General features: G+C 37.6%; 1 protein-coding gene and 1 pseudogene across 1 annotated transcript; both read right to left on the minus strand.

Annotated features, from left to right (window-relative positions):
- Positions 1–71: 71 nt before the first annotated feature.
- Positions 72–3,336, minus strand: LOC105678056 (uncharacterized; annotated as a pseudogene).
- A 58-nt stretch (positions 3,337–3,394) lies between these two features.
- ple (tyrosine hydroxylase ple) lies at positions 3,395–16,316 on the minus strand. Its single transcript, XM_012377105.2, has 7 exons — positions 15,874–16,316; positions 9,835–9,946; positions 9,376–9,498; positions 8,975–9,031; positions 7,338–8,157; positions 5,254–5,617; positions 3,395–4,995 (listed from the first exon to the last, which is right to left on the minus strand). Exons 1-7 carry the CDS (start codon positions 15,940–15,942, stop codon positions 4,828–4,830), a joined length of 1,713 nt encoding a protein of 570 aa, XP_012232528.1. The 5' UTR covers positions 15,943–16,316; the 3' UTR covers positions 3,395–4,827.
- Positions 16,317–17,208: the final 892 nt, after the last annotated feature.

The raw sequence follows: 17,208 nt of genomic DNA on the forward strand, positions 1-17,208 counted from the left end.
AGCGCTAGATATCAGAACTTTTAGATTATTTCAAATTCATGAATCGCTAAAAAGAGACATTGGTTTTTTTAACACAATATTTTCTGTTTAATAATCAATTTGCTTGTGCATAATACGAGATGGAAGTTGCGATATAGTTTTACAAAGACTTATATTTTACTACATCATTGACGATACAGAAAAGACGCAGAAAAAGAAAATGTATAAAGAAGAATTGATATTCAATTGATATTTAATGACAGATAACATTGTGCTAATAAAATTAATTGTTATTGCGCGTAGGCTGCAGGATACTGTTTTGCAGTTGTCGATAGTTTAACAGTTTGATACGACGTTAAAATTATCTTCGTATCACTACGGAGTGAAATAAGGGACACGAGATCTCTACGCTTATCGACAATCTTTCGCTTTGCAGCAGCAGATACGGTTCGTTCGCTTAGAGGAGCCACGTGTTGGTAGATTCGAAAGTTTCTTCCTTTCCGACTTCTTCGACTTAGTCTCTGTTTCGTCTCGATGCCTCTGGACAGCCACCGAAAACCCAGTTTACGACTCGCAATAGAACTGGTTTTGCCCGTTCTGAATAATGAGTCAATTAATTATATTCAGTTTCCTTGAAATTAATATGTATCCATTTGCTATAACAATTATTATAATTAGTCAATAAAAATTTTACAGTATGTCTTTGCATTTAAATAACACATTTGTTAAGCACATACTCATTAAACACATTATTTTTTGTGAAAGTTATGTACCAAAAATGTATCGAAACGCAAAGACATAAGTCATAAAATTATGATAAACATCTTAAAAATTAAAAAAGTATAACTTATTGATTAATTATAATAATTACCCAGATAGCCAAATGTTAAGAATGTTGGCAAATTGACAACAAATTTGATTAATTAAATATATTCAAATTTGATTAAATTTGTCAATCTGCTAAGCATTGCTAACATTTTGCTTATTGGTCAACGAAAATAATATTACTAAAATCTTTTGCCATTAATTAAATTTAAATTAAAAACGAGTCAATCTTGCATCAATTATTTGCAATAATCTAAAATAGATTATAGACCTCTTATTTGATTCTTGTTGCTTTTTGTTATTACGTACTCGCTATAATCGGTGCATTTTCATAACAATCGTGCGTAATACTCTTCATATCATAAAGAAACCGACGATTTTCTTTTCTGGGTCTATCATGTAACTCGCGCTCTGTGGACGCTCTTCCTATGTATAGCAAATTGTCATAATCTCTCTACTTTTATGCAACATATGAAATATAAATTACTATAACGAGCTTTCGCCGTAAATAGATAACTACTATTGTAACTGCAATCTCGATGATTACTGCTTTTGCACATTGGTGATTCGTACTCGATTTTATTTTTGATTTCTGAAACTGTGCTAGAATTTAGAATTTTCTTGTATGAAGAAGATTCTGTTCCCTACAACATAAAAATACAGAAGTAAATGTATATTTTAATCTGTAAACAATACAAAATCATGTTAGATAATAACGTCAAAAACAAAATGAATTATATGAATTTTTTTTATCTGAACTAAATAATTTTTTTATGACATAACTTAATAAATATATAGTAACGAATTAGAAACTTGATAATTAATATTCAAATAAATATTAATATTCTTTACAATATCTTTTGAAGTATAGTTTTCATGATCTTTAGGAGGTTCTTTTTGTCGCAAATCAGTACTATTTTCTATCTTATCCATCATCGTATTACATATCATGATCTTTGTTTTTGAAGAGGTACTCATCGGAATTATTATATTGTCTTCTTCGCATTTCTCATTGATTATTGTTTTTTGCTGTGGACTGTTACTATAAATATATTTTTCTCTTTATTTCATACATATTAAAAAAATATTTAATTTTTGGTGGTGCATTTGATAAAGCATACGTACTTGACTGCACTGGATTCCGATGATATGTCTTTGATTTCTGCATTTCGGTAATGATTATTACGTCGTTGATGACATTTTTGTTTCTTTTCGACGCTATGATTTGCGTCAGATTTCCTTCTCTGCTGCCGTCTATAAAAATCGTCTATATTTATTGCGCTCTTAAGGCATCAACAGTTGATGGATAAACAATTTTAATCGTTAATGTTAATGTATACGTTTGCATAATAAAGTCGCATTTTTTTGTATGACGAATATTTATCATTCTTTTATATGTAAGACAGAAATGGTGAAATCTATACAAAAAATATAATGACCTTATCGATTTTTGGGAACTGTCATCAATATTTATTTTGTCATAGTGTCTCATTCTAATTCTTGAATTTTCTTTACATGTTTTTCGGTATAGTTCTTGTATTCTTGGCTCTCCATTTAGGTCGTTTTGGTCTATGGCTTTAATTTTTTCATAATTATACGTAGTTTCGGTTATATTTACAACAAATTTTAATCCATTTGCAATTAGATCTATCAAAGTGCAACATATTCTCCGAGCATCTGGAAAAGCATTTACAAAAATTTCTTTGTGTGTGATGAATATTAAAATGGATTAAAAATTCAACATAATTATTTTATTCATTTTTCTTAGTAATAAATAAGAAAAAAGAGTTCTTTTGAGTATTTTGAAACACGTTTTTGTACATTCTTTCTTTAGCTTCAAATAATACTATTACTACTATTCGGAATAAATCTCGCTATTCTTGTGAAAATATAAATTAATAAATATAATTTTTACGTGATATCACCAAAATTTATGATTGGAAAATATTTTCCTGGTATGATATTACATAAGTCTTTAATTATACCCGGAAGGTGAGCAAAAATCACAAGCCATGATAAAAGCTCTCTGTCTTTCCTTTCACTTGATTTTTTTTATTACTTACGTGAACGTGACTTGGGCACATAATACAAAACGACGACACATAACATTAACGTGATTAACGACAAGCGCTTCAAGTATGTGATCCACGCAAGCACGTAAAATTTCTCGTCCAAATAACCTGACGAGCAAAGAAGGAAGTTATTTGAACGACAAGAGGATATCACTTTCTCTTACCGTTCTGCGATTCAGCGGACACGCATTGCGTAGCAAGCGCGACGATAAAAACTACAGATTTCATGGTAGATGCAAAATGCATTTGTCTAAGTATTATTTTCCATGTTCCAATCGTTAATTCCGAGAAAAGAGAAAAGAAAGAGACTGGGGGGGGGGGGAATGACACATTCGTTCTGAAGTGACGTCCGTCACGAGCTAAGAGGCAATTTCACCTCGTTTTGCGCACTTCTCATTATGTTCATCTAATTATGCCTTAGTTACGACTTAATTAGTAATCATAATTAGGTAATAAAGCAACAAAGTTACTCGATAATTACATCATAAGGAAGGATTGCGCAAAGAAATAATAACGTATAAGATTCATATCTTAATTTTTTATTATGCTCTGAGTACTTTACAATATAATACAAAGGAAACATGTCATTCGCATTCACTACGATCTAACAAGGGTGGGTTACGCGCCCGCACACGCACGAGATGGATTTCTCATGCGAGTCGGTACGACGAAGATAGCACAGCGTGCACAAGCAGGGAGGACTGCCACTACTCGCTAAATAATGTCTTTCTAAAGCAACATTGTGACTTCCGGAAGAACTTTTGGAAGAAATGACATAGATGCCTAGTTGCAGACTACCTAAGTAAGAACACGACTTAAAGATATTCTTTACGAAATACTGTTTAATTTGATGCACGTAAATTCTAAATTAAGCGTGACAATTCGGCGAGAACACTCGCTGAACGATCGTTCTTATCAGTTAGTCTGGAAAGATTGCCCAACGAATACAGTCGCTGTGTATATCAACTGATTCGCGAAAGAAAAGAATACTGTACGCTCGCGCCCGAACAAAAAATTCTATCGCGACGAGGAATCAATCCCGCGAGTTCTATGAGTTTTAAGACTACGTTAATTCTTAAAGATAACCATCTCGCGTTACAATTTTTGCTAAACATAGATTGCACTACGAAATATCGGGGCAGATGCCAGTGTCTGTTGGATTAAATTTATGCGTAATAATATCATGAATGTAACGTGCTAACGTAACAATACAATATTATGTAATAGAATAGAACGGAAAGGATAATAATAATAATTAATAATAATATAATTATAATGTGAATATCATACGCATGTACGTGCAGCCATTAGCAAGAAAGTTATTACTTATTTATACCAAGATGACCTTCCTGATACGTTTATTTCCGTTTATTTAACACCTCTTAAAAAATACTCGAGGGCAAGAGATTGGGCTGTCATGAATTGCCTCATCCGTAAATGATATATTATTCAATTAAGTCGTCTTGCTAAGCAAAAACATAACGTTGAAAAAATAGGCTCTTTATCCGTAAACGGTGCGCGTGCACGCGTATAATAAAGTAAATGAACGACTTTATACATGGAGTGAGAGACGAGTTGATGCGCGTGATGAGAAAGATGACGATGAGCAAGTGATGAACTCCATCGAACCTGGAAGCTAAAGCCTCGCAGACAAAGATGTTTCACATTTAAAACTAATATCTTTCGCGATAATCTGCAGTTTTTTTTAAAACCATCGATCTTTAGCTAACACATTTTTAAAACATTAAAAAACTCATTAAGTTTTATGGCGATCACGCGATTTATAGCTACCTACTGTTAGCTATTATATTTGGCAAATTGTCGAAGATTATTGTCGTCAAAGAGTTCAAGAGATTTAGTTGGCTAAAGCACAGGACCGATGCTTCGGGGTTCGATGATTCGCGAGAGGAATAACTGAATTGGTATAACGAATGCGCAGAAGTTCTCATTTTTATGCGAAGTGTTTCGCCTTCATTTTGTTGACGGCATTCGTGAGATGGGTCATCTCGGTATTAAGCTGAGATATCAGACCCTCCAGCCTATCGACGCTGTCAAGGACCTCGACACGCTGCGTATGAGGATTGTACCTAACCTCGAATGGTCGGCTCATGGTAGCCACCTGCGAGAGAAATCAAAATTTGTAATTAAGCTTGTGATTAAGCACGATTATTACAAAAGATAACGATTGAAAAAAACTTTTGACGATCAAGAATATCGAAAAGAGATTATCAGTTAATACTATTATTTTTGGACTTGTGTGAATAAGCGCATTGTAGCAATTGAAAAATCTTAAAAAATTCCAGAAAATAGATCGAATTTTATTTCACGGATTAATTCTAAACATTCACTCGAACGCATGATGAAAATAGTATCTTACCCAGCGACGGAATTTCTCCTTAGCATCTTCGAAGCTCTCTGCCACGTAATATATCGGCTGATAGTCTTGATCTTGATATTTCTGAAGAGCAGTAGTTGACGGATCGAAAGGCCGATGCTCACACTTATCGCTCAATGCGTGCAAGAGTTCGCCGTAAGCCGATAACAAGCCAGCACCGTAAGCCTTGACTTCGGAACCTTCTTTACAAAGACCGAACTCGATCGTGAACCAATAGATGGTCGATAGCTTCTCAATTTCCTCATCTGAAGCGCCGAGGGACGCCAAACCGATTTCTTGAGAGAATTGAGCGAAACTAGGATCGGCCAAAAGCGGCATGTGACCCAAAAGCTCATGGATGCAGTCTCTGCAAATAGAAACAAAACGAACTTGACGCGACGGTGCTAATTTAATACTTGTGTCAATTCTGAATGCAAGAGTTTTTAACTTAATTTTTAATACAATTTGTTGCAATATTTAATTGAAATCAGCTATAATATTTTACAATTATATTCAACAAGTCGGACGTGCTAAGGTCTTCAAAATGCATTGTCAGATGAATAGTGCTGATTAAATTAAATCTCAAGGAGTCACTCTCTCTCTCTCTCTCTCTCTCTCTCTCTCTCTCTCTCTCTCTCTCTCTCTCTCTCTCTCTCTCTCTCTCTCTCTCTCTCTCTCTCTCTCTCTCTCTCTCTCTCTCTCTCTCTCTCTCTCTCTCTCTCTCTCTCTCTCTCTCTCTCTCTCTCTCTCTCTCTCTCTCTCTCTCTCTCTCTCTCTCTCTCTCTCTCTCTCTCTCTCTCTCTCTCTCTCTCTCTCTCTCTCTCTCTCTCTCTCTCTCTCTCTCTCTCTCTCTCTCTCTCTCTCTCTCTCTCTCTCTCTCTCTCTCTCTCTCTCTCTCTCTCTCTCTCTCTCTCTCTCTCTCTCTCTCTCTCTCTCTCTCTCTCTCTCTCTCTCTCTCTCTCTCTCTCTCTCTCTCTCTCTCTCTCTCTCTCTCTCTCTCTCTCTCTCTCTCTCTCTCTCTCTCTCTCTCTCTCTCTCTCTCTCTCTCTCTCTCTCTCTCTCTCTCTCTCTCTCTCTCTCTCTCTCTCTCTCTCTCTCTCTCTCTCTCTCTCTCTCTCTCTCTCTCTCTCTCTCTCTCTCTCTCTCTCTCTCTCTCTCTCTCTCTCTCTCTCTCTCTCTCTCTCTCTCTCTCTCTCTCTCTCTCTCTCTCTCTCTCTCTCTCTCTCTCTCTCTCTCTCTCTCTCTCTCTCTCTCTCTCTCTCTCTCTCTCTCTCTCTCTCTCTCTCTCTCTCTCTCTCTCTCTCTCTCTCTCTCTCTCTCTCTCTCTCTCTCTCTCTCTCTCTCTCTCTCTCTCTCTCTCTCTCTCTCTCTCTCTCTCTCTCTCTCTCTCTCTCTCTCTCTCTCTCTCTCTCTCTCTCTCTCTCTCTCTCTCTCTCTCTCTCTCTCTCTCTCTCTCTCTCTCTCTCTCTCTCTCTCTCTCTCTCTCTCTCTCTCTCTCTCTCTCTCTCTCTCTCTCTCTCTCTCTCTCTCTCTATTCTTACAATCTGTGGAGCTATCAGCGGGAAATCGGACTGTGGCGCGGCTCGCTACGCGGAGAAACGAGTTCGCAACTGCGGAACTGAGTTATCAACGCCATCGCGTCGTTAAAAGCCAATTAGAGTTCCATTACGAGCTTAGAGAGGCGCGGTAATTCTATTATCATCGTTCTCTGTGTACCGGGTGCAGACTCTCGTCATAACGCAATATCGATTGCCTTGTAGTTTGACACGAGGGCCAGCCGTGACGCGGACCCGGGGCGACCTTTACAATGCGCGATTTTTCAAGGTGCGTCGAAGCTTTGTGCCTTATATGTACTTTGTCAAGTCTCATCAATATGTTCTAATATTAACTTGCTTACTCTATGATACGAGTTAATTAAAATGGCACGTATTTTATGTGTGTATTCGACTTTAATTCTCATTATTTAAATAGTATTAAATAACATCGGACAAATAATTTTTAGAAAATTTTTGAATAAAAGGGCTATTCAATTTTAAATAAAAATAAATGTGGAATGCTTATGGAAGAAAAAAGTTCAAAGCACTTACGGTTCGGGAGTATGATACGGGCTGTTAACGTGGCGAACGTATTGGGTACTCTGGAATACTCTGAACGCAAGGCTAGACAGGAAGTCCCGCGCCGTTAAGAGACCGGCGGCCGGTCGCAGGGTGAATCCAGTGCTCCTCTTCAGAAAATCGCTGACCTCTTGCAATTGCGGTATACAATGAGATTCGAAGATCCTCTCCTCCTGCAACTTCTTGAAGACTCTCTGATATTCCACGCACGCGTGCTTTGGAACCAGATCCAGCACGGTGTTGAAAACGCGCGACCAAGTATCGTTCTCCGTCTCGATATAAGGAATGCTCGGTATCGGATCGCCGTATTTGTAGGCGAATGCGATTTCGGCAATGACCTTACGGCGAGCGCGATACTCCTTGTCGGCGAAACCCGGGTGGTTCATGTCGAGATCCGGTTCGTACTTAGTCATCAGATGGTTGCAATTGTCGAGGTCGGACGCGTGACGGGGAAACCAGGGATCTTTGATGCTGACGGAGTTGTCGGCAAGCAGAGTCACGCCGTCCAAGGCCGAACTTTGTCGCAGATTTCTAATCAGTTGTAGCAAACTTTGCCTGTTCATATCAACCTTGACCAGCACTTCGAACTGCAGACCCTCCTTCTTGGAGGGTCGCGACTCGACATGCGTGATCACGCCCTTGAAATTCTCGATAGTTTTCAGGATTCTGCCTAGAGAGCCAATGCCCTCTCGCAGTCGCAATACCAACGCCGCTTTCTGCACATTGTACTCGCCCTCTGAAGTCTCGGCTATAGTTTTCGCGAGCACAACTTCCTCCTCGGTTAGTCCGGCATCTGCGAAAAATTATACGTCGTCTAGTTTCGATGACTACATTGATGATATTTTTTTCGATTAACTCGAATTATTTATCAACTAATCGTTTTGGAGAATTTTTCTAAAAGATTTTCACTACGAACGACATCGTTTTACGTAATATGCGACATTTGAGAAACCATGGGCACTTTGGATGATACGTAAAATGGAAAAAGCACCCAGTCGCGCGAGTTCTATCGTAAAACTTTCTCTGGAACTCTTTTCGGGCGTAACCTCTCGCGAGTGCCTTAAGTGACTTCCACGGACGGATAATAATCGGGCAATTCAAAGTCCATTTCCGCGTAGCGCCTTGCGGTCGTGTCAGTGGTAGCGCCGTCTAGGTCGCGGGAGCGGAAAAGTAGTAAAGTAGCCGTTATTGTCACGAGCACGGACGTGCCGGCGAGATGGAAGGCGACGCGAAAAGGAATAACCGTGTTATATATTTTACTGCAGCCACGCGGGGTCGCTTGTGGGATCTCGAGAAAGGCTGGGCTCCGGTAATACGATTCTAAATGCACAAAGCGACTTCATAACGCGGAGGCGAGTTAGAAAGAGAAGCAAAGATCTCGTAATTCAGCTTGAGTGTCGAGCCGACACTCGCCCCAGTCGACCGTATGCCGTCGACAATAGCCGTCGTTTCACCGTCCATTTACCGTCCGTTTTAGCCTTCCAACGTGCACCATGCGCGCTTGTCTTCTTTTCGCCCCTATTTTTTCTTCATCTACTTGTATTTCGACAAATTTCGTAACACGAGAGTAGCAACTAATTATGATTCGGGCATACAGAAAACGAACTTACCGTCATCGTCGTCGTCATCCGGTTTCGCGTCGCTGTCCGACGACTCTGCTTTCGCTTCTGTAAATTACAAGTGGATTCGTGCTCATGCTATATGCAACATTTATGGGAAGAAACGCGCTCTTAGATTGACGGTAGATGCATCTCTTTCGAGGGACGTCGTTTAATTGCAAATTACGATAAATATCGTAGATCTTTTTTATAGAAACATTGCCACGTTGCTCGTATTTCTTGTGATTGAATCAGCCATTTTAAAGTGGATTAGGAAAATCGACCGAAATATGCCGAGCATTGAGATAAAATTATCATGTTGACAATCAATGAAATAATATCTTGGGGAAATGCATCTCACGCTCTAGTTATCTAATGAATTACGAATTATACAACATCTATGTAGTACAAACCTTCCTTCTTCGCTGCGCAAACTAACGATTCCACCTGTTCATCGTCACTTGATGAAACATCAACATAAAACTCCTGTCCCTGTTGCTCCTGAGTACACGTGATTGTCTGATCGACGTTCGTGTCTGTCCGATAACAAAGAAACATGTCATGCGACATTAACATCACGTGCACATTTATTGCTTCGCTATACGTGCTATTCTTGTACGAGTCACGTTAATAAAATCTCGCTTTACTCATGAGAATTATTACATCAATCTTTAAATCTTTAAACATGCATATACTTCTAATACAAGAGCGTTGACATAACCATCATAATTTTTTAAATCGTGCAAATATTGAATATAAAAATAATTTTCTATTTCTTTTTTACACATATACATCAAACGAATATACTGACACGATAATGGAAACTTTATATAAAAAAATTGATCATGCTAAAGGATATTCACAAAACTCACCATTCGCACGTTGTCGAGCTTCCTCGAGTACACTTTGCTTCGTCTGCTTGACGACCAATGTCTCAAAACGGGCATCGTCTACGAGAGAACGTCGTCGTGCAGGATACCCATTCTGAAAAAATAAATAAATTTATAAAATTAAATGATGAAAGTAATGAGGGTAGTATATTCAGATTGTTTCCGTACAATTAAAATTTAAAATTTTATTGATAATTAGCTGTTTGTTTTGTCGCATTCACGTATTTTACTATTCCCGCGCAAGCAATTACAGATTTGACTTTAGAACTTTAAAGGACGGACGTCCTCCCGTCTTAACTAACCGGGTTCCGGCTTCTATCTATGACCACCTTTGGCATGAAACGAAACGGAAATCTAACCCGTCGGCTCGATCGAACCTAAATCGGATAACGAACAAAAGACACGGAAATGAATTTCCGCGACATCCGTCCTGCTGTCATTGAAGGATCGGAAATGAATGAATTCCGACAGAGAGTAAAGACACAAGGCAGCTTGACTGTCTCTCAGCAGTTTTCAGAAGAAAGTAACGCATAAATTTTACTTGTCACCTAATTAATATATTACATTATTAATAAATAATGTACATTTTGCAAGTAATGGCCATTTAATTCGTGATTTAACTAAAAATTTTTAGTTATGAAAAATTAATTTTTTTATTTAAAATTGATATCTTATTGGCAAACAAAGAATTTGAATACAAATATTTTGAAGACAAATATGAAAATAGCTATCTTAGCGAAGATGGACAGATATCTGCCACCGATTATTCAAATTCCTGTCTCTCGCTCCACCGCACTGTGTCGGGGACCCAGTTGCATTTTCCAGCAAAGTAGCTGATTGACACAGTTTAGAAAAAAGGCATTTAGCAATCCCTTAACAACACGCGTCGCGAAGTGGGCCAAGAACTTCGCCGACGGAATAGATGAGCGATGACTACGCCAAGAAATTGCGACACGAGATGATAATACATCGAAGGAATGGCGAATGTGTGACAAATCTCGTTTCGATCAATCGATAAAAACGAATTAATTAATTCCATCGTAAAACTATCCAAAGTTGTCTGCTACTCGCGTGAATCGTAAATGTCGTGCGCAAAAGTGACGAACATATGCAAATATTTGTCGATCAGTTGATTGAAGTACGAGACGAAAGCGAGAGCCATTCAAGAAGATAAAAGAATGAAAATCCGATGTGATGATAACTGATGGCAAATAAATGATACGAATGTCCAATCAAGCAAACGGCAGGTACCATAGGAATGTTGTTTCCGACCTTGTGGTATCGCACGAGCGCGCGACCGAAGATGCAGAAGAAACGACCTCGAATCAGCAAGTCGAGTAATTATCCGTTGCAAAAAAGGAGGAATCGCATTCGAAGACGAACAGGATCTCTTTCTCTCTCCTTCGATCGCGACGATTTTGCTCGTGCGCTCATTCGTGACGTTCTTGTTTTTTTCAGCATTTAATTAATTCTAAAAAACTTTTTAGTAATTTTCTAAAAAATTCTTTTACGCGTGATATAAAATTTTAATTAAATTATTGAAAAATTGCGCACTACTCCGATTTAATTGCGTAATAAATAATTGGATTATCGCGATTGATGTTTAATCAAATTGGGATGCTTGTTCCGAATTGACATTGCATCGGGCGGCTTTTTGATCGTTTCAATTTATCGTTCCCACTTATCCCACTTGGCTATTATGAATAAGCGTTTCCAACGCGTAGCGAATGTCAAGCAATTACGATGTTAATAACGGCATAATGCCTCCGTGGATAACATATCCAAGGTTGATCGTTAATCCAGCATTAAAATTACGCTCGCATAACTTAGCTCGTTACGCCCGCTACTGCTCAACAATTCAAGCGGATCTGACTACTGATTGATTACCGCTAATGTATTCTGCAATAATAAAAGCTGAATTTGCAGTTTTTTATTATTTACGATTCGAAAATATTCATGATCTCTGAGCGTTTCTTTTTTTATGTTTGATAGTTAGAAATTTTTACGTAGAGGAACAAAGGAACGAAGTAACGTGAGTAAAAATAGGAAATTTTTCTAAGCAGTGCAAAAACATGATTACCAATCGAACAAGAAATTTGTAAAATTGCGATTGCAAGATCAAATGCTGAAGTATATAATGTGCGGCATACACAAATTTCAAATAATTTTTCTTATCTTGAGAAAAAGAGAGAGAGAAATAGAGTCGCTTATCTCAATCCGGGTGACACAGCGGGCGTTTAAATAGAGCGATTATCATCGAACTCGCGTTAGATGCACACGCATGCACATTAGCACGCGAGTCGCATATGTCAAAGGAGAGTCGCGAATTCAACGAATGTGTGTGCAACGAGCCTCCGAAGGCAAATAACGGTTGCAACGTTCAAGGACTCTCTCTCTCTCTCTCTCTCTCTCTCTCTGTCTCTCTTTCTTTTTCTCTTGATTGCTCTACAATCACTCTGTTCTCATATTTATAATATATTCATATTTATCATGCGCGAGAGCCGAGGCCGAAGATTGATTTTGCAACGGCGACGACATAATCCTGTTAAATATCCAGTTAATCAACAATCATAATATCGAGAGGATGTTACTATATAGATATCGCACAAAATATGAAATAAACTTACGAAGAAACTTACTGGTCGTTTTAATGTTACTCAGTAAACAGAGTTTAAGCAAGCGATCGCATAAAGGGATGTTTTTAAAACAAAGTTGGCTTTCGAAAAAAGCTCATAATCGTGTGCATGGTCCCCGATATTAGAATATAAAAAATTAATTTTTTATGATAAAATGATACACAAACTTTATTATCATTTTTTAAAATTAAATTAATTTGTGTTAAATTATTTAACATACGTTAATTATTTAACATAAATTAATTTTTATTAAAAAATGTATATAAACTATTTAAATTGACTGACATGACAAAAACGCGAAATAATATCTGCATTGGTGACACGATCGTTGGAATTTTATTCAAGGTCGATTCACTTTTCACCCTGTGTGCTACACGATAATTATCAATCGCGTATAACCGATTCTGGATCCAATCCAGTATCTAGATCCGGCGTGAGCCGGCGCACGCTCGAGTTCCGTTTGAGTGAGTCATATTCATTGTAATCGTCAGTAAATAAAAATCATACTTAATGTATTTAACTTAAGTGAAAAAATGCAATTAATTATAAATCAAAACTTAAATTCGTGCGTTTGATTCTGCAGTTTACTGTTCGAGACAGAACAGAAAGACATAGCTCGTGGGAATTGAAATCGCCAGATTTTATCGACCGATGCTTTAATAGAGTGTAAAACTAAAACAATTTAGATTATTTAAAAAAATTGCTTTAACAAAAAATATAAATAATATTAGATATAACAAATTATATGAATAAATATATTTAATCGTTTTGGGAGGAATAAAATAATGTATTACATGCAATGACAAATTATGCCATTTACACTTACAGGAAGTCCGAGTGTATTTTAAAAAAATAGACACACAAGTCTAAATTCGCTAAAGTGTTAATCTTAACGTTACGCAGCTTAAAAATATTAATATTCTTAGATCACTCGCGGTAACGGTACTTTGTGCGCACAATATCGCATTGAATTATGCATGAATAAAAAATGCAATGTTCTGAGAAAACTCTGTGAGTCTACGATTAGCATTCGATTTCCAGACAAACATCAGCAATTTATAAGTCATTCGCGCAAGAGATACTTCGTGTCTGTAAATCTCGATCGTTCCGGAAAGTCGCGGCGAGTGTGCAAAAGATAGAAGTGGCGATTACGATATATCTTTAACGCTGTCATTAAAGAAATAAATGCACTATCGCGTGAGAAATGAGATATCGATCTCGCCGATTATGATTCTTACGCGATCGAGAAATTCTGTATCATCGTTACAGATACCCGGATGAGAGAAAAAATGAATAAGCTCATAAAAACATCAAATACGAATTGTCACGTGGATTCGCTAAAAACGTGTAGAAACAGAATTAACCTTGCGATCGTCATACGTATTGTTAGACGATTCGACGATGCGTTAGATACGCGATGAAAAAAGGAGAGAAAAACGCGGCAACCTCGTAAAAACCATTGATTGAAATCCGTTAATATGCAATCTTAAGGAGAAATGTTATTAGGGAAGACGAGACTAACCTTGTGAGTTTTGTAATCGGCAGACTAAACGTACGTTTATCGTACAGACGATATACAGAAGATATATGCATGACATTAAAAAAATATTTTCTTACATGTCATTGTGCCGGCTACGACTAATATTACATACTTAGGAATGGCTGTGTAAAGACAACCGATTAATTACAAATTATTTGCAGTTGTTTATTACAAACCGCACAGTGAAAACTGTGCAAATGTGATTTTATAATTCTGCAAAAGGGTAAACATTCGCGAGAAAAAGAATGTGAAAATAACTTTGCAATTTGCGCAACGTTTGAAGAAAGAATGCAACGCAAAAAGGAAAACTGCTATTTGTTCTTTCGGCAAGTTTCAGATGACAGGAAAGTAAATTTACGCCGGCTCGAGAGAATCGCCGGTTTCTCCCAGGCCCGGCGGTTTCCTGTAGTCGAAAACAGCTGATTCGAGGCCGGCTACTTCCTTGTATAATCTTGTTGGTCTCGTTGATGCCTCTCCGACAAATTGAACTTTTCGCGCTCGCTAAGTGCATAGAGGTCTTGCGTCAGCTGTCTAGCTGGCGATACTCGAACTTATGCAAATTTATGCATACGAACTGGTCATTGAACGGAATTCATCGAGATATTAATGCAGCTGTGATTACGTCTTCGTGTTTCTTATTACAGCATTTTCTTCACGCGATATTTTAATCGGAATAAAATAAATCTTGATTCTTTGAAAGATTTGCAACAATTCTAATTTTTATTTATTGATTATTTTAGTAATACAATTGAAATATTGTATATTTTATATTAAAATATTTAGATAAAAATTTACATAAAATATGTAAATTTATGTAAATTATTTAACACAAGTTCTTCTAGATTTTATAAATATAACTTGAAATTGTTAATTTTGTATCACTTTTTATTATTAAAATTAAACATCGCAGTTTTCTATTATTAAAGTCGAACGTAATCACGGCAATTGAATAAATATTCATCTCATTAATATTGTCATTGTCGTTGACAAGGTCATTAACATTACGCAAACAGAATGATAATGGAGTGTATGCACTTTCTCTGCGCAAGACTTCCCTTTCCGTTTCGCCGGGCCTACGAGAATTTCACTTATGTTGATCATCAGTTATTAAAATTGAGAAAGAGCGAAACCGACACACATTGAGTAATTTTCTGATGCAATTGTTTTCACCCATTTCACAAATGTACCGTTAGTAAAAAAAAAAAAAATCTCGAGAATCTAACTACAAGAGCAAACACTCGCTATATGTATAGAAATTGTATAATTAACGCGTGTGGTAACAATCAACAGACACTCATTTCTCGATAATCAAATTGCACGTAATTGAATGAGAAATAATGTACTGTTATTATAACGCGATAAGAATTCTTTTATTAAAAAACTGAGAGATAATATTTTCAGTCGGGGACATTTGTATATATGTACCAGTGATTTAAACGAACGACTGAACTTCCGCGCCTGGTTGTACTAAGGTCCTTTCGATTGAACCTGTTGCTATTGTCAATATGTATACGAATACAAAAATGGATTATTTTGACAGTAGCAGATATAAAAATTTTTTCACAAAGATATTGTAAGCGTCAAATCAATCAAACAAATATTTTTCAGTTAAAAAATATAAATGTACAAGTCAAAATATTTTTTATCAAAATGTTTTTCTACGTAATTTTATTGAACTAGCGCTAGCTATTTCTGTATTTTTTCTATATTTATCTGTATTTTTAAATTTAAACTTATAAATTGATGCTTTCAGCATTCTTTCAGCTTTTACAATGTTTTAAATTTTCTAATATTTTAGAAATGATTTTCACTGAATTTAGGTAACATTAATTAAACAAAACTTACCTCGATGCTGTAAGACTTTTTGATTGCGAACATTTCGCGGTTCTTCTGTGCGGCTGCGACTGCCATCATATCTTGTCTATTACTCCTTTTTTCTGATAGACTGCTCTGCTCGCGATTAATTTCAGCGATTTTTTGTCTCCGACGATCGATCTTTCAAACGTCGATTTTCGGCCTGATAGCGGTCACTTCGTAGACAACGCAGTAAGATGTGAGCTCTTCACTGCCGTTTGCGAGAGAAATTACACGAATGAATACCCCGTTGATCCGCGCGCTTTCTGATTTTAATATTCCGATGGAAACGTCCGGTTGCGTCCTCTTCAGCCTCGATCCGTCTGGCTGCTACGGTTCGACTACAATAAACGAAGAGGACGGCGGCGGCGATAACGAGCCTCTACTACTTAAGTCCGCTTTGTACGGAGCGTACGAGCGAATGCGTCCACAGGGCGCATTGCCGCCGCATATAAACGCCGCCGTTGCCTCCCTTCACCGCCTGCTAATGCCGGGGTCAGGGGTGCCCCCACCCTATCGTCGTTTCGGGTGGTCCATCGGCAGCAGCCGTCGTTACCACCACCGCCGTCACCGTCACAGCCACCGCCGCTGCCGCCTCCGCTGCCGCCGCCGCCGTCGCTGCTGACGTCGCCGGCGTAGCTGTCATTGACGAAGACCACGACAACCACGAGGTGATTCCACGCCTCGTTACTGACATTTTCGTAATTCGTACCGGATTCCCGCGGGATTGCATCGCGCCTCTCTCATTGGGCCGGCTGGGCGCGCAGAACGTCCCGTTATCAGGCAATAAAGAAGCTGCGCGATAACAGTTCTGGCAAATTTGCAAAAAAATTTATTACTTTATGCAGATTAAATTTTTCTCTATAGTAAATCATAAATATCTAACATAAGATAATAAAATTTACACACGACATAATAAAGAAACTGCAGATCTTACTTTGGGATGAACGATCAAATTATCAATATCGTTTTCTAGACTGTATTTATAGCTTGGGCTCAAAATGCGAAGCGAATAGACATTTCGATCATTTAGAAGAAGACACATTTAAGAAAATCAATAAGAATATACAATTAGTATAAGAAATATTGACGGGTATAAATGATTAAAGTAAGAGCAATATTTAAATATTCTTGCGTTGCGCGAAATATCGATATCCAATTCAGTTTTGCAAATAATCATGCATCTGTGCCTGTCTATTCTTGTCAGTGCATTATAATTTAGATTATAGCTCGAAGCCCCGGGAAAGTTCCCGGAAAATTTCGGGAAAATTCCCGGACTTTCCGTAACTTCCGGAAACTTTCTCGAGACTTTGAACTATATAATTT

Source organism: Linepithema humile, chromosome 1 (assembly GCF_040581485.1).
Source record: "Linepithema humile isolate Giens D197 chromosome 1, Lhum_UNIL_v1.0, whole genome shotgun sequence".
Taxonomy (NCBI): Eukaryota; Metazoa; Arthropoda; class Insecta; order Hymenoptera; family Formicidae; genus Linepithema; species Linepithema humile.

What these genes read in the sequence shown, in the direction of transcription:
- ple (XM_012377105.2), bottom strand. Translation starts at nt 15,942, where the DNA reads ATGATGGCAGTCGCAGCCGCACAGAAGAACCGCGAAATGTTCGCAATC. An exon ending in TTGCGCAGCGAAGAAGGAAG is followed by an intron (nt 9,032 to 9,375) that starts GTTTGTACTACA and finishes TGTAATTTACAG; the next exon opens with AAGCGAAAGCAGAGTCGTCG. An exon ending in GGATGACGACGACGATGACG is followed by an intron (nt 8,158 to 8,974) that starts GTAAGTTCGTTT and finishes AATTTTTCGCAG; the next exon opens with ATGCCGGACTAACCGAGGAG.